General features: G+C 40.0%; 4 protein-coding genes across 10 annotated transcripts in view; 2 read left to right on the top strand and 2 right to left on the bottom strand.

The window, feature by feature from the left end:
• The window catches only part of LOC102789392 (sterile alpha motif domain-containing protein 9-like), a 32837-nt gene extending 25104 nt beyond the window's left edge, over window positions 1–7733 (top strand). Inside the window, exon 3 of the mRNA XM_087840420.1 lies at window positions 2147–7733. Coding sequence (XP_087696546.1) covers window positions 2147–6792 — 4646 coding nt within the window. The 3' untranslated portion in view covers window positions 6793–7733. The remainder of the gene's footprint in view (window positions 1–2146) is intronic.
• Window positions 7604–15077, bottom strand: LOC102790164 (BUB3-interacting and GLEBS motif-containing protein ZNF207-like). 5 transcript variants are annotated; one of them, XR_015718982.1, is made up of 13 exons: window positions 14943–15077; window positions 14541–14667; window positions 14312–14450; window positions 14052–14237; window positions 12537–12612; window positions 12385–12437; window positions 12086–12234; window positions 11798–11890; window positions 10718–10945; window positions 10434–10563; window positions 10051–10234; window positions 9717–9797; window positions 7605–9201 (listed from the first exon to the last, which is right to left on the bottom strand). XR_015718982.1 is itself a non-coding variant. In XM_035907981.2 (12 exons), the coding sequence occupies exons 1-11, from the start codon at window positions 14981–14983 to the stop codon at window positions 10071–10073; spliced, it is 1386 nt and encodes a 461-aa protein (XP_035763874.2). In that variant the 5' UTR covers window positions 14984–15077; the 3' UTR covers window positions 9211–9797; window positions 10051–10070. The 5 variants fall into 5 exon arrangements, 3 of the variants coding, with proteins under 3 accessions (XP_035763874.2, XP_006791634.2, XP_035763875.2); XR_015718981.1 differs by having other exon boundaries at window positions 7604–9201; window positions 9717–10234; XM_035907981.2 differs by lacking the exon at window positions 7605–9201 and having other exon boundaries at window positions 9211–9797.
• On the top strand, window positions 14678–21143 carry c4h17orf75 (chromosome 4 C17orf75 homolog). Of its 3 annotated transcripts, none has more exons than XM_087839766.1 (11): window positions 14678–14718; window positions 16037–16204; window positions 16509–16583; window positions 17037–17162; window positions 17580–17710; window positions 17859–17917; window positions 18017–18136; window positions 18946–19010; window positions 19129–19268; window positions 19348–19451; window positions 19787–21143. In XM_087839766.1, the coding sequence occupies exons 2-11, from the start codon at window positions 16062–16064 to the stop codon at window positions 20000–20002; spliced, it is 1179 nt and encodes a 392-aa protein (XP_087695892.1). In that variant the 5' UTR covers window positions 14678–14718; window positions 16037–16061; the 3' UTR covers window positions 20003–21143. The 3 variants fall into 3 exon arrangements, with proteins under 3 accessions (XP_087695892.1, XP_087695890.1, XP_087695891.1); XM_087839765.1 differs by lacking the exon at window positions 14678–14718 and adding an exon at window positions 15893–15946; XM_087839764.1 differs by lacking the exon at window positions 14678–14718 and having other exon boundaries at window positions 15890–16204.
• Window positions 21144–21271: 128 nt separating this feature from the next.
• LOC118454200 (uncharacterized) lies at window positions 21272–23960 on the bottom strand. Its single transcript, XM_035907984.2, has 10 exons — window positions 23780–23960; window positions 23609–23686; window positions 23444–23476; window positions 22867–22953; window positions 22654–22751; window positions 22225–22571; window positions 22053–22145; window positions 21873–21959; window positions 21726–21782; window positions 21272–21633 (listed from the first exon to the last, which is right to left on the bottom strand). Exons 1-10 carry the CDS (start codon window positions 23840–23842, stop codon window positions 21596–21598), a joined length of 981 nt encoding a protein of 326 aa, XP_035763877.2. The 5' UTR covers window positions 23843–23960; the 3' UTR covers window positions 21272–21595.
• Between the last annotated feature and the right edge of the window lie 76 nt (window positions 23961–24036).

Genomic DNA, 24036 nt, shown 5'->3' with positions numbered 1-24036 from the left:
GGCAGTACTGAGGAAGTGGGATTTTCAGCACTGGCTGTCCTCCCAGCCGCTGGATGTGAGATGCCATCTCAGCCATATGGTGCAAATTTAACCCAAATATCTTCTAGCTCTCTGTCAGTGAGACCCAGAGACTGTTCACTCGCAGTGTCCCCCTATGTTTGGGGGTTACAAGAAAATGACTGATGTTAGGTTTATCCAAGTAAAAACCTTGCTGGAACAATATGAGACAACCTACTGCAGCAGCAAAACAAGATGCAAGACAGAGCTCTTTATATATTTTCGCGCGTGAGGGAGGCCGATCGAGGTCAAGCGCCGTTCCTTTACTTGAACTCCGTCAGACTCTCGGCCGGCTTTCCCGTAGCACTCCTTTTATTCTTGTTACATGAATATGCATAGTTTCATTAACATGTGACATGTTAGAATAGGCATTTGTGTGAATAGAGGATATCTGTGTGTACGTGTGGGTGTGTGTGAAAATATGACCCTGTGAACAACTCCCCATATAGCTGGCGCCAGGAGTCTTCTGGGAAAGTCCTCCTTGCTGCAATCAACTAAGGCTTGACACTGAACAGATATGTATGTGTTCTGCCATACCATATATCACAGACAAGATGCAACCTCCTCATGACCTTAAGAATGTGTAGAGTGCACCTAGACCCTCAGCAGACCTAAATAAGGATGAGACATTCTATCAATATATCGAAAAATTACATATCTCTAAGCATAAATGAGATACTTCACAATTATCGTAAACTTATTTTTTTCAGACAATCAGGTTACCCTGGAAACATTTCTACTGTGTTGTTATGGGCCTAACTACAAGATCAATTCAGTGCAGGGTTTTTTTGTGTGTGTTAATTAGCTGAGGAAAATTTTTTGAGCAGTCTACAACTTTTGAGGAGTGGCAATATGAACATTACCTTTGTGCTCTTGTTCTTTGTGCAATCAAAATAAGAGTAAAGTGCAAAGTGTGTCCAAGATAAAGACAACTGCTAACACATCTTGAGCTCTTTACAAACATCTGCAAAGACAACATACAAGCAATGGCGGCAGTTACTTAGTTTGATTACTACTCTTTCTGGGTCACAAAATAAATTTTTAAGATATTTTCAGGCAAGAATGTAGCTGTGTAAACTTCAAATTATCTGCTGGCATCACAAGTGCTGTGACGTTTTCGGAGACGTCAGTTACCCACCAGCTCAAAAGCTAGCCGGGGGTTCAAGGCTCACAAGAGCCGGCTAGAACAGCGAACTCCCAGCACATTGTTTTCAACCCTGTGTGAAATCCTCACGACCGTCGTGAGGGTGTCACCGCAGCTTCTCACACTGCGCACGCGCAAACACATAAATGTCGGTGAAAAAGACGGAGTAGCACGGCAGTGCAGCGTGTGATCTGGACACAAGCGATGGAGGCACTTGTAGAACTTTGGAAAGCTCATCCGAGCCTTTTCAATGTGGCCTCACAAAATTATCACGACCACAACAACTGTGAAAATAGTTGGATTTACATTGCTGCTCAATCAGCTGCCTGATCAATGTTTTTCATTAGCAATTTAGCAAAGTTGATGGTGGTGGTGTGCATGTCTGTGTGAGTGAAAGACAGAGAGGGAGAGTGAGCGACAGATTTTCTGTTATAACCTTCATTTTTATGGACGCACAGTGTGAGCACTCGGGTCGCATCAGAGCATCGGGCTGTATAGTGTGAGACCCTCCATTATGACCTACGAACTTCTAACCCCTGCGAGTCAATCGTACAGTTTGTGCAGAAGTTGAATAACACGACTGAAAAAAGTCGCGCAGTGTATGCCCAGCTTTAGTCACTTAGATAACTTAAAAATGTTATTGTTTGGCTTTTTTCAGTGTTTTATTTGTTCCTAAGTAAATCGGGTTGGCTGAGATTGAAGTTATAGTTTTCACAGAGCTGAATAAATGTCAAACAAAGAACTGATTAAACAGAAGTGTGAGATTGTAGAATTTACTCCAGTTTCCTGTTATATTTGAGGGAGCAAAGAGCTGAGTTTACTAAACTCCACCGAGACAAGTATAGTATACTAAGTATACTACAAGGTTATTTCAAATTGTTGGGTGTAAGTGGCAGTAAGTAACTTAATGTAAATAACTTAATTGATTTCAAAATTTTGTTTCAGAGTGGTGTGAGCTGCCGTATAACAGCTGGACAGAATCTCATGTTAGTTCCTGGCTGAAATCCATTGGAATAAAAGAAATGTACAGAGTAAAAATGTTGGAGGCGGAAGTGACGGGACCAGTACTCGAAAGTGTAGACCGGGATTTCCTCAACGAAATAATTGGAATGAAAAGTGGCCAAATTAAACACCTGCTGAAGAAACGAGATGAACTTTTAAGACCGGAAGAGCAGAAAATAAAAAATAAAAGTGATTTTCCTCGTAAGTGTAGAGATGGCAAAAAAGAAGCTGATACAGATGTAGGACAAGAACCAAAGATTTCATCACACGAGCTATGTGATGGAGCAGAGGATAAAAATATTCCTACAGAGAGCAATGATAACATATCCACTACGGAAGTGATTTTCTGTGACTATCGTAAATTTGACCAGGATGAAAAGGACTTCAGGTATGTGAAACATCATGTGCTTCCTCCTGAGACAGGGAATGAAAACATGATGGTTCCATGTCATGAATATAAGTCACTTGAGATTGCGCACAAACTAGACTCAAAAAAGCTAGAAGTAAAAGTAGCCAGTGAAGTGTTAAGATTTGCATGTGCATGCATGAATATGAGAGCAAATGGGACAATTCACTTTGGCATCATGGATAAAGTCAAAGGAACTCACAAACATGGAGAAATCATTGGGATACCTGTAAACAACCGAGAAAACTTTATGGAAGCATTAAATTACATTGAAAAATGCTTTGAAGAGTCACAACACAAAGTTGATGCCAGAAAATGCATAAGGCACCCGCGATTCATTGAGGTGCTTGACAAGGAAAGTAGTGGGAACACATGGGTCATTGAATATGACATTGTCCCAAAAGCAAGCATTGTAAAAGATAAGCTTTACTCTGTTGGTGTTCCTAAATTCTCTGAGAAAGAAGACAAAGTAAAGTGTGAAGAGAAAGTTCCCTATTACAGAGTTGGAGCAAACACACCACGTGTACCTAAAGATGAACTTGTTCGTTTCATTCAAGGACTGAGAGAAAAAGACCAAGAAAGAGAGGAGGCAGAATCTATAAGCAATGAAACTCCTCTGGAGTTTGAAGAGGATCAAAAGAGGAAACTTTCTATCCTCCTAACATGTGGGAAAAAACACATTGACAACTCTCTGTTTTACATTGTTGTAACAAACAAATTCCAACCAGCACATCTTGACAGCATAAGCTTCTTAGTTCACATGAAATTATTTTGTGTGTTTGACTTTGACCCAGATTCAAAGACGTCTGGTCTTTGTGGAAAATACAAGGAACAGAAAGCAGTAAACCTTCACTTTTTTGATGACTATGCAAAAGACAAGAGATTAGCAACTGATGACATCAAAAAGTCTTTACAACTTTTGGAGAGAATAAGTTGGATTTTCTGCAATGGAAGAAACGACTTCCCTGGTGGCGAACACCCTTGTGATGAGAAAACCTGGCTCAAAGATAGAAAAAAGAAACTGAAAAAAGTAGTGTCACTCATCTGTAATGAAATCCTTCCCAGACATTCATTTGTTGTCCTTTTCCTGCTCATGTCCGATGTTGAACAGCCACTTGTTGAGACTTTCCATGAATTCTACTCAGAAATGAGCGGACATGAATTTTTGGCAGTCATATCAGAGTCAAAGGAAAACTACAAGAAGTGGTCAAGTCTTGCCCAGGTGTCCTCCCCCATTTCTGATCTCAAAGAAATCAGCATTGTTGGAATGCCACTGAGTCACGTGGATGCCACAGTTCAAAGCATTCAACTATTGAAAAATCAATCCACAAGGACATTACCAGTCCGAAATGGAGGCATATGCTTCCTAAAGTCCGATGACGAGGCTAAGCTAGATTCTTTGGAAGTCATCAGTGTTGACCAGTGTGATGATACAAAACTAGAGATCATGAGTAAGGAGGAAATCCAACAAACTGAGAGCTACTTCTATCGAGGTGGAAAGATCAACTGGATCAATTTCCGGCTTGCTGATAAACACAAGTGTGAGGTAATAATAGAGAGAGATGCCTACAAAGAAGTAAATAGCTTGCTAGACAAAATAGCACATCGTCCCAAAGCCATACGCCCCATAGAGAGTGTGAACATATACCATCATCCAGGTAGTGGTGGAAGTACAGTTGCACGGCAGATCCTCTGGAGGTGGAAAAATAAAGTGCGATGTGCCGTTGTTAAGCAGGGTAAGGAAATCACAACTGTGTGTGAACATGCAGTGAAATTGAGGGAACATGATGAAAGCGACAAAAATAACTGTGTCCCAGTGCTGCTCCTGCTAGAGGACCACAATCCAGATTACATCAATGACATCCAAGTGCACCTTCAAAATGTCATTGCAACCAAAAAGATAAGTTCCTCTGTGTTGTGCTTTATCCTGCTCATCTGCAACAGGTCAAACGATCCAGAAAGAATTTGCAGAAAAGCACCATCTCAAAAAGTAGCAGTCACTCACAAACTGTCCGTAGAAGAGAAGCCTCTGTTCTCAAAAAAGCTGGAGCAACTCAAACTGCAACTTGAACCGTACTGTGAGGACTTTATAAAGTCCTCACAGTACAAATGTGAGGACTTTATCCTCACATTTGTACTGATGACTAAAGGGTTTGAGCGAAGCTACATTAAAGACTTTGTAAAAAATCTTCTAGATAAAACCGATCATTCATCATCCACAACTCGTCTTATCAGATTTGTGGCTCTCTTGAATTGCTACGTAAAAGATTCATACATATCTGTGTCACACTGTGAGGCATCTCTCGGCATTGCAACATATATGGATAGAACTCAGTACCATGCCTTTGTGGATTATCTAAGTGAAGAAGCCAGGCTCATTTTCATCCACCTTAACCAAAGTTCAACACACATTGAATCCATACGAATTATTCATCCATTGGTGGCAGAAGAAATTCTGAGTCAGCTGTCTGCTAATTTGCCTCAGAGTGATATTGCCACGGATCTCATCAGTGATAAGGTACTGATCAATCACAGGTTTGGCAGAGATGAATTTCTGAGGCTTGTCAGAGCTCTTTTCATTAGACGCAACAAGAAGAGCAGAGGAGATCCTAAAGACACAACCTTTTCACCCCTTATTGAGCATGTCTGTGATGTTGATAAAGGGGGTGTTCAGAAAGCTGTTGATCTTATGAAAGCTGCTTACATAGATTTAGGAAAGGATGCACTTGTAGCACAACAGCTTGCTCGGCTGCTTTACACTCATAATAGATTTGAAGAGGCTCTTGAATGGGCCAAAGAAGCAAAATCTCTTCTTCCAAATGACACATTTATACTCGACACAGTAGGACAAGTTTATAAGCGGTGGTTTTATCACTTGTATGATACCCTTGCAGAAAAAGAACCATCTCCTGAAAGGTGCACTGAAATCATAAGCACAGCGCTCAGAGGAATTTCTGCCTTTCGGGCCTCTGAAAAAACACCAATATATGATACTGTCAGCTTTAACAGCTCATATTATGGGGAAGTAGATGTTGGCTGCAGCCTCCTAAAATTCCTGTCAGGAGTAGACGTCTTTTCAAACACTACTGGAAAATCAGAGCTGATGCAGTACCTACTGACAGACTACATACCAGCAGAGGTCAAAACACCCTGGCAGAAGTTTCATCAGCAGTTGAAAGGCTTACAGAAAAGCTTGAGCCAAGCACTTGAGTGCATTTCTGAGGAACTCAGCTATTTTCAAACTGACCGTAATGAGGAGGATAAAGAGCTTGATGCAAGGGATGCAGAGCAAGTGCACAAGCCAAGAGAGTGGCTGACAAAAAAGAGTGCTGTATATGCTGGATTTTTCTGCAATGCACCAGATGAGAGTGGTCTAGCAAATGAAAGCAATGACATTGACATGGTTGGTCCAGTTGAAAAGCTTTCTCCATTCCAAAGACAGATGAGGACCTACAATCTTGGTGGAGGAAACGTTACATCCATCCTCTCCCTACTTTATGACAAAAATGCAAAGGAAGCAGGAAAAAAACTTGAGACAATCTTTAGCCTGTACCCAGAAAACCTGACCTGGAAGGACCTTGATCCAACAGAACTCACAAACTTCATCTTTTGTCAGATAGCTCTCAACTGTATTCTACCTGGTTCCTCAAAGCTTTTGTCCCTTCAAAAGCTACAAGAACTCAGCAAGAGATTTGTGACAAAAGGGAAAAACATGTCACCGGCAAATGCTCTCTTCCTTCTCTCCCTTCTGTTTTGGCCCGAGACAAGTGATGAAGTCAGTCATAATGATACTGAAATTCTTTTATCTGCCATTGATGCACTTCAAAAACTCTATGAGCAAAAGATTCAACATAGGTCTCAGAGGAAAAGCAAGATCATAACTCACTTCTGTCTGGGAAAGGCAAGAGGTCTTAACAAGATTGTTCACAGAAGCACTCTAGGAAACGCAAAATGGCGTACAGGAGAAGTATGGAAGACAGAACAAGTTGTGCAACTTCTCAAACGGGTTGAAGGGTGGACAGAAAATGAAACCTTGTTTGTGAAGTGTGGACGCAAAGGCAGCAAGATCAGAGTCATTCCTGTGTACAGTCACTCCCTGCATCAAAGAAACGAAAAGGTTAACTTCTACTTGGGCTTTTCGTTTGACGGTGTAGTTGCCTATGACATCGAAGTGATGGACTAATGTCTTCAGTGTAACTCTCCAATAAATAATAAGTAATAGTAAATCTAGTTTACATGATCTTGAGCTATAAAAAGTTACAGAGTCAAATTTAATAAGGCCAGTGTGAAACACGAGTTATTTCTTTCTGAGTTTGTTATTGTTTCAGTTCCAAATACCTTTTTTTGCATGTACTACTGATCTTTATAATTATGACAACTGTGACACATATGCACACAATGCTGCATTAATATAAGTCCTTACTGGGATGGATATATGGAGTTAAACTTGTACTGTTCTAACAGTAGTTCATATCGGTAATTACATATGATTCTCGTTTGTGTTGACTTGATATCAATGTTGTTTCTTTACTTCTAAAATTGTGAAATTTGCCCACAAAAATGTCTTAAAAAAGAGTTTTTAATCCAAATTACATTTTTACTTGGATAAATAAAGGATAACAAAAATAAAAAGAAGAATGTTCAAAAAGTCATTTAAAAAAAAAAAAAACATGCAAAAAAAAGAAAAAGAATCACTGTAAATCATTTCTGAAACTATTTTTAACAGTGTTTACATTTGGAAAAATGTTGAACATTGTGTTTTTCTGTTGTTAGCATATTTTTTAAATGATCTTTGGATGGTGAAACAAAGTGTGCCTCATTTCTGGAAAAAAAAGGATATTCTTGAGAGACTGCAAATGTGTTCTGAGATCATTTTAATGTGGGACAATACAGTTCTTGTACAGACGTTCATGTAAATACAGACTGCTTTCCCACAAGCATTGCTTTTACTACTTGACAATATTTGATGATAGTACTTTCATAACTTACTGTTTGTATTCATTTTGTGTTCGTATCATGAAATGTAGAAATGTTATTTGCATTTACATTTATTTAGTGAAAACCTCAGTGTTCAACATCCAGTGCAGAAAAAATACAAGTTAAATAAAGTTAAATACATCAGAAGTTATGAATTGGTTTATTTAAATTGAGACATTTTACATTGAAAGTTTTAGGTTGAAAACTGAAGCAAAGTACATTATTTCATAAATATGAGCAAATTAATTTTCTTTCATGGAATGGTATACTTCAAGAAGTAAACAGTTTACAGAATTAAAAAAATAATAATAAGACTATACTTACCAATAAAGTCTGCCTGAATGACATCTGTATATTGCTGAAATCATTTTCAAATGCTAACTAGCATTTATTAGTAGTAGTGAAAAACAATTGCAGCACACCAATATAAAATTCCTTTCAGATTTATGAAGGATGCAGTTTTTTCAGACGATTGTGTCAGACATAAAAAAAAAAAATGCCATACCAAATACAATTTGACAAACATCATCAATCAATTATAGTTGTGGTACTTACTGCTTTAACTAACCCATTACTGGCAGAGATTCTCCTTCAAGTAAATAGTTCAATTCAAATGATCAAATGAGGAAAACTAATAAAACAAACAGGATTAAGTAGTAAAGCCATTTTAGGATCATGTGAAAAGTAGTTTGTTCATTCAAACATCCTGCCACACATTTTAACTGCAAATGGTGATGCTACTGTAGAACTTTTAGGCCTTGAACATGCCTTTAATAGTCTGTTTAATAGTAAAATACATTTGAAAGCTCTATACTTTTCAGATGGTCTCACCCACAGAGATCTCACTGGTCTAAAGATCCTAAAGATTTCAGAGAAAACTTCTGCCAAAAAGTAATTATGAATTTTAAGTTGGTTAAAAATGAAACTCAAGTTTCATTTTAAAACTTTTTTCTTCTGTGCCTGGCTGTGATGCCATTCTTTGTCAAGAAAGCTGATGGTGGTTTTCCCTCTCTTGCCGACGGAAGCAGCATGGACTGCTTTTATTTTAAAAGCAGCAGTGACATTTTCCCTTTTGAACTATAGTGGCAATTGCTTGTTCCATGGTTATGGCTGCACAGGAATACTCATTCTCACAGGTCATTTACTACAGATCCACTTTGTACAACACTTCCACCATGATCAGTGCTGCCTGATCGATCACATGTGTTTTTTTCTGATCTATTCCACACTATTACACAAAATGTTCAAAAACCCAGGACAAGATAACAGAATCAGGATAGTAATACTGAGACTGAGTTTAGTATCCAGGCTTAGGGTTCAGGCAGACTAGAGCTTGACCAGTAAATGGAGGACAGGGTAGATAGTTTAATGACAAACAATGAAATATTGTTTACGTTTGTTTACATGTTTAAAGAAAAAGATGCCTAAATACAAGAACACAAACAAGGACCTTCACCAAACTTGCTGCAAGTTTGGGGATAATGATATCCAACAGCATGTAAGCTGTGAGGGCCCCTGATAATGAATGAGAAGACAGAAAACAGTGAGACTTGCCTCTGGCTGAAACAGGGCTACACTGAGACAGGGCCTCAGCCAGTTCCCCCCAATGGCATTGCTACAGGGAGAAGAAAAATCTGGGTTTTAGCACTACAGCCTTTAATGATCTGGATGTTATGCACCTGTACAGTGCTTTCTATCAGTGACATGTACAGAGCATCAGTAAAAGACTCCCTAGATAAAAGACAATATTTACAAGCATTTTGCATTTCATATACAAGATATTAATCTTTACTGTTCACCTTCATAATAACAGAAGAGCAGTCACAATGCAGTTTATACCAGGAGTACAAACCTGTTGTGACGTCTCAGCCCAGCAACATCACACAAAAAAATCTAACATTTCATCACAATACAGTTTCACAGTCATACATATACTAATAAATACCTCCTTTATTTAGAGTTAAGGGAGTAATTGTTCATACAAATATCAACACAAAGACAGAATTAGAGCATGAACAGGTAGTAGAAGCCCTCACCAAACAAAGTTGGGGACACAAGTCCAACAGCACTACGTGCTGTGAAGGCCTCACTGTTTAGCTTAGAACAGAAAGGTATTTACATCAAACTTGCCTTGATAAAGGGTGGGTACTGCCCATGTAACTCCAGCGCCTTCACAACACTACGAACCATATCTACTACACTTCTATACACCTAAACATGAAAAGGAAAAAAAGCCACAAAACAGAGATGGTTTCAATCAGAATCAAATCAAACAGGTCTTTGATAGATTGAATGTAATATTTCCCATGCCATGGGATGTTTACAGCTCCTGTCTTTGCTGTTTATTTAATGTCTCTTCCTCATAGCTCAGTAGCAGAACATCAGTATACTTTGGTAATATAGTACCAATACTGGTTTCTCTACTAGCCGCTGAGGGCATTAGAAAAGGGTTGAGAGTCCAAACCTATTGAAGAGAGGGAGACTTCAGTAGTGGCCTCCAGGAGACATGACAGGGGGTCTCGTGACAATGGTTGGCCGTGGAGGGCCTCCCTGGTACACTGGGGGAACAACAGGAGGGGCCTGAATATACGGAGGTATTCGCCCAGGTATGTAGCCTGGCATCCCCTGCTGTGGCCCACCATACTGACCTGCAAGGACCAGGCTCATTGGTAAAAACATAATTTTTACTGCAGCCCTTTTAAAACTCTACAAATATTATCTATAGAGCACTTTCTAAAACAATTAAGCTGAAATAGAGTTAAACATTTTCAAGACTACAAAAAAATTAAGCCAATTAAATTAAATTCTTTGGTTTACAGTTGGTCTAAAACTACCAGCAGTGTATACCAGGTATGGGATGCCTCATGCTGTGCTGCTGAGGAGCCATCATGCCACCCACTGACGCTGTAGCACTGGTGGTCTGGCCTTGACGAGGAATACTGCACTGGTACTGGGACAACTGAGCCCGAAACTCTTCCTACGGCACAAAAAAAGCAAATAAAAGTGATTTGACACTTGACATGTGTAGCTCAGCTGGGAGGAAAAAAACAAGAAAAATATATTTTTTTAAAATAACAAGAACATTGCATAACTACTTACTTTAACAAGAGTGTTCCAGCTAGAATACTTACCAGTGAGATATCCTCATCAGGGTGGATCAACTTACTGGTTGCACTGGAGGTGGTGAGCGTGGCAGGCTTACTGGTTACTGTGGAGGGAGGTTTGGAGACCGTACTGCTGCCAGCATTTGGGCTGGCCAAACCGGCGGAGGACTGAGTGTAGGCTGGGAAAGTGGGCTTTGTGAGGTCGGAGGTGGTGGAGGGGGGAGTGTGAGGGGACCCCAACACTGACTGCTGACTCTGAGGGAAGAGACAGGAAAGCAGGTTAGAGACACTCAGCAGAAAGACCTTTGAATTTCACAGGGGGGTCAATTTTAGTCAAACTCCAAGATTACTCCAATGATATAGATTATTTGGTCCTTTTTAGCCTTGGCATTCATAACGTTCATGAGCAGGAATAAAATGCATTTGTCTGGAACAGCTATAGACAGAAATTTTAATACTTTGAACTCTTCCTTGTATCCGTAATAGATGACAATCGAAAAATGTTTCTTTCATGTGTTCTTTTTTAAAATGAGAATTTATGACCCTAGATTTTTTATACTCACTAAACTGTAAATTTACATTTTAAAATTTAAAACACCAAAACGAAACCTTACAGGACTAATTTTGTGAAGCAGTACAAATATCTAATTCATCTGACTAAACAAGCTTTTACCATATTAATGCCAAGCCTATAAGATGGATCTGTAACATTTTACTCCAACTTCGTAACATAATAAGTAATCTTTCAAAGTTTGACTAAAATAAAACCAGTTTATTTAGATCTGCAGAAAAACTAATGAAGTGCTGAGCATGCTGTCATATTTTGCAACAACAGAAGCCCATATATTACACATATCCACATAATTCTTCACTTTAACATTTGATTTTAAGGTGATGAAGCTATTTTTAATATTGAGTGAATGCAGATAAATTAAAAAGCAAATAAAAAAATAGCTAAACATTTTAATTAAGAAAAAAATAAGAAAAAACAGCTTTGCAAATGAAAGAGATTCAACCTGCCCGCCACAAGCAAACTATACACAGTTGTGTGCATGCCAGCTGTAAAGCAGCAGGTTGTCAGAGTAAAGAGGGCAGACAGCCTCATACTTGTGAAGTGCTAGGGAACAGAGCTTTAGGGGAAGCGGACTGAGTGTCTGCGCTTGGTGAGGCTTTACTTGTACTTGCAACTTGACCGGCCATCTGTAGCACAGGAAAAAAGTAAAGAAAAGTAAACAGAAAAGTCTTTTAATTAAAAGAATTCCTGTGTAAAGTCTCCTTTTTTAATCAGCCCGTGCAAGTTTAGACATCTCTTACTGAAGAAAACTGTAATGTCCTGTCAGAATGCTGAGAGGAGGTGAAAACTGTGCAGCAATAAAAAGGCGTCAAGGGTTTTACCTGCCCAGCACTCGGGAAAAGAGGTTTTGTGACATCAGGTTGCACCGACGGGCCGGCAGGAACTGCAGGTCTGGGCAGCACGCCTGCAGCAGGCGGGAGCTGAGGCATGTGAGTGATGGCTGGACGGGTACCCATTGGAGGAGGAATGCCTGATACCAGCAGAACAAATTAATTCTATGTGTGCAAACACCTCACTGCAGTAGTGTTACTTAGGATTTAAAAATATTAAAAAGAAATAAATGAAACTGAGCTACAGAGATCTAAGTGGATCCTGAGGGTGTATGCAAACAGGGCATTACCTGGTGGTACACCGGGCATCATCGGAGGCATCATCCCACCCATTGGGATCATCCTAAATACATAAGAAAACATGATGTTTACAATATACAATATATATAATATATAGGGTTTGACTGATAGAAAGATTTGATTAAAAATGACAAAGATTTACCCTGGAGGCATTCCTGGCATTACAGGGGGCGTCGCTGGAATCATGGGTGGCACACCTGGCATCATCGGGGGAATTCCTGAAGCAATTAAAACATTTTTACTTATATCAAAACAGACGATCCTGCCACTTCATTATGTGCACCGGGGGAATAAGTCCCAGTGGCCAGAATTGTGGCCAAACACTCTAGGTCCTGTCTATTGGTTAGCTTTAGAAAATGTGAAGGAGATTTTAAAAAGTCAGTTTTTTACAGCGTGCTCACAGTAAAATAAATAAATAAATAAATAAAAAGGAAAAAAAGAGGGAGAATAAACAAACACATATTCTGTGACTCAACAAGAACTTTTTCACATTTAGTTATTACAGTTTAAGTCCAAAGTGTCTGCTGAAAGATTCCTTAATTCACTACAGGAACGTCACTTTATTATGCAAAAATAAATGAGACATGCTGTTAAAATTTCAATGCTTTTTCAAATATTAATAATCTGATGGATTCTGTTTGCAGTTTAACTTCTTTATACTGACAGAAAGGGGAGTTTCACTGATCTACCCCACTTATGATCAAAGTGTGCTGTATGTAGCCTATAATGTAAATTGAGTTTAACATCACTGATGAGCACCTACAATCATTGATAAATACAATATATTACGCCCCGTTGTGGATCAAATAGTTACTTCAGATGAGACACAGGAGGTCATTCAAATTCACGTAAGAGAGTACCGGTTTAGCTCACAATAGTTACGACTCTGACCCGAGGAATCCCTTTGTCAGTACCCTCAAAGGGATGTGTGTCTATGTAACGTACACCATGTGGTTTCCACGTTTTGGCTACAAGCTACGTGTTGCACACATAATGTAGTCAGCATCTTTGATGTTTGATACTTTATGTAAACTTACAAAACAACAGGAATGAGGCTCAGTATTTGGGAACCAGCAATTAGATAATTTTGCACCAAGGCAAAAAAACAAAACAAAAAAAAAGCAGAAATACTATGTTGAACAGCCACATGGGGTCACCATTGAGTCATGCAAACACCAGAGGCCTTTCTCATTTCTCTAATTCGTGCCTTGTAGACTGTGACGGATGTTTCAAGGATGTTTCAGTTCCTAAAATGCTTTCAGAAGAAAGAGGAGACGAGGCTTCCCAGAAGCTTAAACCTATAAAGCGTACGTCTGCGTGCGTAAAAGAGGCGAGGCACACTGCTGGAATATACAAACCACAGTGCAAGGAGGACACTTTTTTTAGCATGACCACACTTTCTTCCTTTCACTATTTTTGTGACAAAAACAGGTCTATCTTGTGGCACAGCAACTAACGTAACATTTATGAACACTGTTATAGCTAAACTAATAAAATACATCTCTGTCAAATGCTACACATAAATTACGCTGAGGCTACAAAGGATAGATGTCCTTCCTTGCATCTCAAACTAAGACATGAAAAAGGAAGAAGGACTCCATTACAGTGTTACAACAGTCTTGAACATTGCAGATCAAGTTAAGTATCTGTTCCCCACCTGAGTAGCTGCCTGGTGGTAATGCTGGGGTCCCAGATCCAACAGGAAGCATTCCAGGCTGGGTCATAGGGGGGACATAGCCAGCTTGTGGCTGACGTGCAGCAGGCTGCTGAAAGGAGGGACCGGGCTCATCGTCGTCGTCATATTCATCAGAGTCATCCTGGTTCTGCTTCTTCTTCTGAGTCTCTGAAAATCAGGATGAGCAGAGTCAGACATGTAGCTTAAAGAGATGGATTCTGGGATTATCGTGGTGTTAATACCTTGGTTCTTCTGCTCTAACATCCTTCTCCTCTCCTCCATGTCTTTCTCTGGAATACCCTCCATGCCGTATATCTCCAGTTCAATATCTATTCTTCCAGGTATTGCATTAGGAACTCCATCAATGGTCTCTTTATGTACCTACACATGTGAAGTGGTACGGCGTGGTAACTTCACTGCACAAAAACACAATTTAGCTTCACTTCACTTGCATTATTATCGTTTCCTCACCTGCATACAGTGGATGGCGAGCCCGGGGCCGGTGTACAGCTTCTTATGACAGATGTGGCACTTGAAGTGTTTGGCTTTCTGATGCTGGATGAGAATTTTTTCATCATCGAAATCTCTGTTACAGTACCTGAGATAACGGCTGAGGAAACTTTGGATGATAAACTCGCTGCACTTCCAGGTGAAAATATAGTTTAGTTACTACAGATATTTTTTAATATGTATTTTATTTAGTATCGCTAAAAATAAGCTGAACAACCACATCCCAAGTAAACAAATAACTGTCATGTTAGCTAAGTGTTGGTTAAGAGCTGCTAATTCACACAACCGTTAGCTGACAAGACATAGAAACGGGTGCCGACTGGCGTAATATAACAGTATAATGTAAGGTGTGCTAAAGGATACCAACACCAAGGCTTCATCTGCTTTTTCTTCTTCCTGCCCATGATTTTAGCGTTGTCAGTTCACTGCCTGCTAAAAATAAAAACACCTCACAGAGATGGCGTCAGCTCTCCAACATCCCATAACACACTGCGGCCACCTCTGTGATTTAAACAAACACTCACCTTAAAACCTGTCAGGACAAAATCACTATTATTAAAGATTTTCAGTATTTGACGATACCTGGTTACCTTAAACATATCTGTAGGTTCATATACATGTGATTTTTATTTATTTATTCATATCTGTTATTTAACAGCAGCCTTCTCTGTAAACTCTAGAGATAGCTGTGTAGACCAACAGTTTCTGAAATACTCAGACCAACATGTTCAAAGTCACTTCAATCACATTTTTTCCATCACATTTTTTCCTCATTCTGATGCTCGGTTTGAACTTCAGCAGGTCGGCCTGACCACATCTACATGTGCTGCCACGTGATAGGCTGGTTAGATATTTGTATTAAGCCGGTGAACAGGTGTACTAATTAATAAAAATACACTATAAACATGTGCAGGTATTATGCATAATATATTTACAAATTAGCTTAAGGATACAATAATAATTCCTAATTATCAATTTCTAGATGTCAAATTATTAATTAATTATTAGCCTGTTATTATTAATTTACGATACAAAATGAAGTAAATTTAAAACTACAAGATTGAGCTATATGAATCACAGTATGCAAAATAAGCCGATCATAACAGAAACACAAACAAGATATATTAAAAAAAAAGACGCCAGAGTTACATTGGCATTAAATAAAGACACTAAAAACGTTGCGAGATTTAATGGGTTTTAAGCTCTTTCGTTATAGGACGTTACCCTCTGCTTTTATTTACCTGGTCGGACCCAGGAACTTCCAGCAAACCACTTTGAAGTCGGACGTATTTTGAAACGTACAAAGAGGACATGCGCAGTAGGACCATAAACGAAGCCGTTGTTTGTTGGCTTTCAGTTTAATATCAGTGAGGGCTTGCAACGTTTACAGTCCTTTTTTTCATATTAAAGCAGCTCAGCTAAACAATAAAGTTTGTCCTTGTTATCTTCCACTGTAGCCGCTGCTAGCTTTCTCCGTGCAGCATGTTTGCCTCCCAAACCTCGTCCTTCCAAGATTCAATCGACGTGGAGGAGAGAGATGACTTTGACAGCGAAGAAATAGCTGGATACAGCCAGAAGATTCAGCTGAACTGCTACTACACCATCTATCTTTATCAAGGCACAAGGTAACCGTGGCTATTTCTCTGCTAGGTTTCTGCTTTGCAGAGCTTTGCTGCAACCATATGATACCTATGGTTCTGCTTCTTGCATCGATAACTCGAATTTAGGAGCATGTTTAAAATGTTTGGATTATTACTGTGGATAACCCTTGTCCTCCTTTTATTTCTGAACACATCCAGGAAAGATATCTCTGTGTAGTTTATGGTTTTATTTAGCTGTATTTGTCCCTTCTCATGCTATTATGCGGGTAAAGCCCACTTTATACATTAAACTCTAACCAGGTGATGAGTAAACTGTCGATTGTCTTAGATCTGAGGCTTCTGGGGAAAATGTGGCATGGAACCAGAGACGAGCAGACTCCACAACCAGTCAGGAAGACTTTAGGTAACGAAGGAGCCAGCGCCTACCTTCCACTTGCTTTGCCTGGTTTCTCTCTGGCTTTCTTTGTTGTGCATCAGTGTTTCCACGAGCTGCCACCGGCAATCCGATTAACATGGATTCAGTGCTGTTTTCATTCATGGTTTTTGTTCCGACTGGTCATCACTCTGCTTCTGAGTTACGTGGCCTTAAGGTGCCTCCTGATGTAAACAGTGGCTCCACTTTTATGTATCAACTACTGTTGGTAAAAAAAATAAAAATAAAAAATAAAAAATAACTTTGAATGTCTTTGTAGAGTTTGGAAAAGTTTAACAACTATGTGACTCAGTTGTGTGTTGTGTGCTGCCTATTGTCATCAGCTTTCTCCATCTCCTCTCCATTGACTTCAGTGGCTTCCACAAACTTCTCATCCCTGCGCTGGCTGTTTTTATCCACACTGACTCTCTGCTTTGCCCACAGCCTCACACTAATTGACAGCAGCCTGCCATCAGAGGCAGAGCCAGAGCTGCGGACCTACATTTCAAGGAGGCTGAGCAAAGGAGCCCTGCTTGGAGGCATGGGCAACATTGCCACTGTGGAACTCAGGTAATAATTTTACATACAGCAGTGGTAAGCTTACACACACTCAATATGCTTTCTTTGAACTGTTCTTCTTCCAGTGTGGAATGATTGTACAGCTACATCTTTAAGAACTTTAAAAATAAAACAAGAACTGGGTGCACAAGCTTCAATTTATTTAAGATTTTCTCTAATCCACACAAAGTCCACAAGCTTCTGGCTTAACTTCAGCTGGATATTTGAGCACATGTTTTGAACCTCATCTCATTTGTTAGACTTGTGCAGGTCATGATGTGGAAGCATATTATGTATTTATATTATAGTGAATATAGCCTGTTTCATTTAACCACACTAATGAAAAGCTAAAGTTTAACTGGAAATATGTCTCAGCAGTGGAAATGTATACGTTTATTAACACAACCGTTCTGAATTTTTACTCGACAGTATTCCAGAGCAGGCCGTCGGCTGCTACTGCTGCCTCCTGGAGCAGGAACGGTCTCCTGAACAGCCGGATTCCGATGGAAATGGATATGTCATCTGCTTTATGGGAGGGTCTGAAAAAGGACTGAATTTATATCCTTTTGTATAAAATAAGCCAAAGTTATAAGTAAATTGCTTTCCAGGACTATTATACGTGATCCTCCTTGCTGTTACGGAATGTGTTTCACTGCATTGTTGTGGTGCGTCCGTGTTACAGTTCAAATTCCTTGACTGCATACACATTCAGATTAGAGCTCGATAAGTACGTCCAAGGCCTGCACAGCAGCCTGCAAACCCCAGAGGTATGACAGTGCAATAACAGTGTAACTGTGTACCACTAAATGTATATGTTATAGTATTATCCGTGCAAGACTGATGTGTCCCACTTTGTTTGTGTTTAGCTGCAGAACCTTGAGACGGAGGTGCGCCCCTATCTGAGTCAGTGGTACGAGGAGTCTGTGATGCACATTCATCGAGTGGTGCAGCTGGTCCAGAGCAACATCAGCTTCCTGCTCCACGCTGTGAGTCATTTCTCACCACTACACTGTTTACTTATTGAAGTATATCCAGTAAAGATAAGTGCTCACAAAACAAACACTCATCTGATACAAGAGAATAAATAATTAAGATAAGAATGGAGGACTCAAGAATAACACTGCGAGTTGCTCTAGAGAGGAATTTTGTTTAATAGGTACTTGTCTCCATGAGACAAGTGTTGGAATAATATCAGAAGCTTGTGACATAACCCTGATGAGGAAGATATTACATAACAGTTACCAAGTTACAGGTGTGACCGAGGTTTGGTTTGCTCTCATTTCAAGAATATGACATCATTTCTATCATCAAATCACTCCTCACTTGATCCTCAAGACTCAAGGCAATTTAATTTTTTTACTGAATAAATAGATTTTTATAAAATGTGTGGGGCGCTAAAAAAAACAAATTGAATTAAGCACAGGTTTCCATAACTACAGTGAGACTTGCCAGGGTTTCCACACATTCACTGTCTGTGATCAGTCTTTATCCTGGTTTGTAAACAGTATTTTACACATCTGAAAAGTATTGGAACTACATATACTCACTGACCACTTTATTCAGTACACCTCAGTAATAGCAGGTTGCACCCCCTTTGGCCTTCATAGAAGAATAAATTCTTTATTGCTTAGATTCAACGAGGTGCTTGAAACCTCAGTTCATTTTGACATAATTACACCAAGGAGGAAGATGAGTGTTACTTTGGTTCTGGGTGAACTGGTTTTGAAATCATGGTTTAGCTGTCGGTTTGTTTCCAGCTTAATTCATTTCAACCTCTAAAACCTTGTGTGCACAGGCTCTGAGTCACACACATGTCGAGGTCATCAATTCAGACGAGCGGACGAAGGCTGACGTTTCCAGGTGAGTGAGGTGACGAAGTCCATGCTGATCCTCATGTATCAGGTCTGTCTTTCTTCCTGTTGTTCATGTTCAGCAGTTCAGTGTGAAGAAAAAAAAAACATCCACGTTATGCTCTCAGGTTCATCAAAGCAGCCAGTTTGCAGGGACTTTCTCAGCAAGACACCACGACCGCTTCTCTGTGCAAGGCCATCTCAGAGGACGCACAGTCTGCCCTGATTATAGACTGCTCCACCAGCCCGCCCACACTCGCAAAAACTGGTAACTCACACACTGTGACATGTATGTACTCTGTCTTTGTAATGTCTGAGCAACTAATAAAAATGTTTTGTCCCCTCAGTCAGTAACCGTTTCTGTGATGACTGGATTCAAGCATTTCTGAACGCTGCAGAGCGTTGCAATCCGTTCCTGCTCAGACAGATTCTGGAGAACTTTAAACTTAAGGTGGGAAAACACACACACACAGACTGTAGCAGGGTTTCTCTGGCTTTCTGGACCCCGTTTTCTGTTTCTAAAGTCAGATTAATTTCAGTTTAAATATAGCGTTCTTTTATGAGATAACACGCATTCAATTATATTTAAGTGGACATTAAAATGTTATTTTAATGAATATATTAATGACAGACACATATCAATTCATATATTTTCCACTAGCCCACAGCTTCTCATTTCCTAATATCAGGCACAACTTCTTTTTTATTTTTTTACTTGTTGCATTTTTTTTCATCCTCGCCTCTTCCCTTTTTGTAAAACCCACTACTTTGTCTCTCCCCCTGCAGGCCATCCAGGACATGAACAGCTTGAAGCGCTTTGTGCGGCAGGCAGAGATGAGTCACTACGCACTATTTCGCTGCTGCCAGTTCCTGCAGGGTTGCGGAAACGGAGACGTGCTCCTGCAGAACGCCCGGGCCGAGCACAGCGACCTGCCCGAAGCCTGCAGCATCATCACGGTCCTGGAGGAGTTCCTCAGGGAACAATCCCAGGCCCAAGCGTGATCCCCGACGGACGTGCACTACCAGCAAACCTCACACTACAATCTAAAATATCAGATATCCTGAGAGAATCGCAGCTGTCGAGGCTGCTGCGTAATAAAATGTGTAAGTTATAAAACTATGTTTTGGAGACTGGTGGTCAGACTTGGAATATACTGTACTGTAAAGCAGTGACAGATTTAGTAGCATCACTGTATTAACAATGACAACTATTAACGCCAGCTGTAATTCACAAATTATAACTTTCTAAGGACATTACCTCAGTGAAGATAAGTACAAATTGAAGAAAAACAGATTGTTTAAACTGCAGTTTTTGAGAGGGTAGTGCAGCTTGTGTTGTGTATCACGATACTATGAACCAAATATTATTTCTGGTATTTTTGCTAACTGACAAAGATGACAACAGGGTGTGGAGTGTGGCTTATTTAATTCTATTCTTATCAATTCATTAATATTTAGAATTTATTTTGATTGTGAGAGGAAAAAAATTACTGCGACTGCACAAATCACTTTTTACGCATTGCTTGTTACATACGTGCGCCTTGTTTTTGCTTGTATTTCAACACAATATATGCACTACTAAATTATTTTAATGAGTAAGGATACTCTGTGTACCAACTGTATGTTTAGTCTTATTCTGGTAACGGAAAAAAAAATTAATTGTCGTATTTGTAATGTGTGAATATTTTTGTTTACATTCAGTATCACAGCCTTCATCAGCTCACAGGCACCACGTGATCGCTCGCTACATCACTAAACTGAGTGCGTGGCGTTTAAAGAGTTTCCCACAAAATAAATGAAATAAGAGATTAAAAATACAGATTTGACAACAAGCTCATAGTAGACTTTTACTTTCTTTCCTTCTTTTAAAGTGTTTTAGCATTAAGCTCAGATCATTCCCATTAAATCAAGTCCAAAGTGTGTAATACAGCAATATCAGTAAAGTATAATGGTGTATACTTTTAAACTGTGAACCAGGTTTGACATGTAAAATGAATTGTTTTTACTTTTGTGAAACATAGTGTGACTGACCCTGCAGTTCTTTGTGTGTACACATTTCTGTACAGCATGTTTTATCTACCTATAAATGTGTTTGTGGTTCTCTGGTCTTGTATAGAAGGAGTAAATAAATACCACAGTTGAACCTCTGCTGCGGTCGTATCTGTTGCCTAGTTTTAGACGAAACATTGAACAAAGATGAGGGATATTATTTACATTTGTATAAATAGTACTAGTATCCAATACTGCTACTTCTAGTAAAACAAAACAAAATACAGAAATGAACAGTTCCCAAGGTTGACAGCGTGTGGAGTTGCATGTGCAGATGTTCTGAAACCACAGCTCAAATCATCCACTTAGTTCCTTCCTTTGGCTGCAACCGATACAATGAAACTGTGTGCAAGTGCATTTCACAGAACTGATGCAGTTTTTACTGCCTGTGTCTTTACATACCAGCATCTAGCATAAACCAGAGTAGAAGACGCGATTAGTTTCATTTAAAACTGAAACACAAAGATAAAGAGATGAAGCAGCGACGGTCTTCCAATCCAAAGCTGGCGAGTTTGCCGGCCTCCACCGATGCTCTGAAACTACACCTCATATATTCCAGTAGGTTCCTTCCTCTGGCTGATCGTCTGCAGATGCAAACAAACACTGTCAAATGTGTCGTAGTTTATGAAGAACTGGGTTATTTAATTGTTTAACTGGGTAAAGTCATAGAAGTTACCTATGGTGTGATCAGACATGGTTCTCAGGAGTGAGCTTGGCACGTCATAGACACTCTCTGCGAGGGTGTGAAATGGATAAAACATCAGCAAACAACAAATATTCAGACTTTTCACTTCTTTCCTCTACAAGCAAACCACAGTCTCACCATGACATTCAGCAGTCTGTCTGTAGGACGCAGGGACATCGTAAACGTCCTCTTCTGCCTCCGCTGAGCGGTTCACCTTACACAATCCTGAAGATGTGACACACATTAGAGCCCCCTCTTGGACATCTGCATACTCTTATTGTGAAAGCTTTATTATTTCAAGAAAGTTTTTGGTCATACTGTTTCTAATAGGCAAAACATCATAGTGTCCTTCTTGTCCGGCTTCTGCACTGCTCATCTGGCTGGACCACTGGGGATCGCTGGGACAGTCATCTGAGAACAGCAGCATTTAGCACCAGAAATAACAATTCAAGCTGTGATGGTGCAGAGAGACAGTCATGATCATGTTTACCGTTGCGATTCTGGTAGGCTTTCCCTGTGTTCTGATAAATGTCTTCCTCGTTGTCCTGCTCTATGGGCTGCCAGGTGTTTTGGGGCTGAGAGGTCTCCTTGGGTTGCCAGGTGTCTTTGGGTTGCCAGGTGTTTTGGGGCTGAGAGGTCTCCTTGGGTTGCCAGGTGTCTTTGGGATGCAAGGTGTCTTTGGTGCGGGGGCAGATTTTATGGGGTTGTGCGTAGATGTAGTCAGAGGGAGGGGGCGCAGAGAGGGGCCGAATTGGAAGCTCCTCCATGACACTTTCGCGGTGTGAGCAGATGGGTGCCATGCTATGTAGTCTTTCTCGCTGCTCACACACATCAAGTCTGAGGAGCAGAAAAAGTGAAAGGTCAAAAAAAACAAAAGAAAGAAGATTTGCCGGGATATGATTGTAAATTCAGATCTTACTGTGCGTCCTCAGAGACGGAGGTCATGGAGGCAGAGAGATGCATGGCCTGCCAGAGGTATCCCACCCACTCCTTCCTGAGGTCCTCCGTCTCTGCTGCCTGCACCACACACACGCGTCCAGTGGTTGAAGAGGGAAAAGGATTGAGCGTACAATTGACAACATGCATATCAAAATTAGAAATATGACATCTCTAAAACACACTAATGACTCACCAACACTTTTTTCTTCCCATTTGTCATGGTTATTTCAAAAATAAAGCGCTTCCTGTCAGCTTTCTGGACCTCTCGCACTGACTGCACCTGACCCAGAGGACAGATGACACATTTAGGTAATCCAAACTCACGTACAGGAGACGGCGCAACAGCTGCGGAAGTACCCCAGAAATCACAAACAGACTGGAAAATATGTGCTAGTGCATTTCAGAGAAGTGGTGCTCATTTAAAGAGAAAGGGTGCTCACAGCCTTAAATACAGCACTTTCCTTATTAAGAGAAGAGGTTAAAGCAGTCATGAGTGTGAGACTGGCTTATAATAGTTGTAGGGTAAAATGAAAGAATACATTTTATTTTTAATTTTATTTCACATTATTGTGAGACAACCTGTGAGTGAAGCCATCAAATGAATGTAGTTCATCAGAGGCATCAATTAGTGAGGCACCACTGCTAGTGCTAACAAATAAAAAACACTCAGTAAAAATGCTTACTGTGGTTAATTTGGGCACTTACTGCCACAAGTGCAAAATCAGCTTCCTGCATATAAACTGTAATAATCGGGGATATGAAAGACTTACTGTGTATATGTAGTAAAATCCTCTCAAGCTCGACTGCAAAGAGAAAAATGTCCAGTGTGAACATAAAAAGCAGTGAGATCTTTACAAGAGGCATTTTCTACTTCTACCTGTAATGAAACCACAATTAAACTGGAATTACTAATTAAATAAAACAAAAACACTTACAGCACTTCCATTCTTCTTAGTGTAGAAGAACAAGGTTGTGTTTTGAAGCCTGAACCAGTATGTGACCCATCTCATTTTCTACAACCACAGCAGAGAGTGACCAAAGTCACTTTCTAACAACAACCGTAACGTTCACAGTAACTCAAGGGCAAAAGGAGCTTTATAACTTACCACCGTGTCTTTTCTTTTTTGTAGAAAGCTCTCAAAAAGCAGCTCGGTCCCATCCACAGACATGTTAACCTTCAGATTACAATTTCACACTGTGGCTGCCAGTTCTTGCTACCTGTGTGCATGTGGTGAGACTTCCTCATCGCTCGAACTGAGAGCAGTATCGCTTGCAGCCACATCACCTTCTCACTTCTGCATTCTGCACAGAAGTCCTATTTGTTTGAGTTCACGTCACAAAGCTAGTACAGCAATGACCATTT

This window comes from Neolamprologus brichardi, chromosome 4, assembly GCF_056152115.1.
Source record: "Neolamprologus brichardi isolate AB-2024 chromosome 4, ASM5615211v1, whole genome shotgun sequence".
Lineage (NCBI taxonomy): Eukaryota > Metazoa > Chordata > Actinopteri > Cichliformes > Cichlidae > Neolamprologus > Neolamprologus brichardi.
The sequence above is the reverse complement of the archived record's forward strand: the minus strand, read 5'-3'. Positions and strand labels throughout refer to the sequence as shown.

What these genes read in the sequence shown, in the direction of transcription:
- c4h17orf75 (XM_087839766.1), top strand. Translation starts at nt 16,062, where the DNA reads ATGTTTGCCTCCCAAACCTCGTCCTTCCAAGATTCAATCGACGTGGAG. An exon ending in ATTGCCACTGTGGAACTCAG is followed by an intron (nt 17,163 to 17,579) that starts GTAATAATTTTA and finishes TTTACTCGACAG; the next exon opens with TATTCCAGAGCAGGCCGTCG. An exon ending in TGAAAAAGGACTGAATTTAT is followed by an intron (nt 17,711 to 17,858) that starts ATCCTTTTGTAT and finishes CTGCATACACAT; the next exon opens with TCAGATTAGAGCTCGATAAG.
- LOC102790164 (XM_006791571.2), bottom strand. Translation starts at nt 14,983, where the DNA reads ATGGGCAGGAAGAAGAAAAAGCAGATGAAGCCTTGGTGTTG. An exon ending in TTTTCCCGAGTGCTGGGCAG is followed by an intron (nt 11,891 to 12,085) that starts GTAAAACCCTTG and finishes CCTGTGCTACAG; the next exon opens with ATGGCCGGTCAAGTTGCAAG. An exon ending in CATGAGGCATCCCATACCTG is followed by an intron (nt 10,235 to 10,433) that starts GTATACACTGCT and finishes TGGTCCTTGCAG; the next exon opens with GTCAGTATGGTGGGCCACAG.
- LOC118454200 (XM_035907984.2), bottom strand. Translation starts at nt 23,842, where the DNA reads ATGTCTGTGGATGGGACCGAGCTGCTTTTTGAGAGCTTTCTACAAAAA. An exon ending in ATGGGAAGAAAAAAGTGTTG is followed by an intron (nt 22,752 to 22,866) that starts GTGAGTCATTAG and finishes TGTGTGGTGCAG; the next exon opens with GCAGCAGAGACGGAGGACCT. An exon ending in TCCGTCTCTGAGGACGCACA is followed by an intron (nt 22,572 to 22,653) that starts GTAAGATCTGAA and finishes TCTGCTCCTCAG; the next exon opens with ACTTGATGTGTGTGAGCAGC.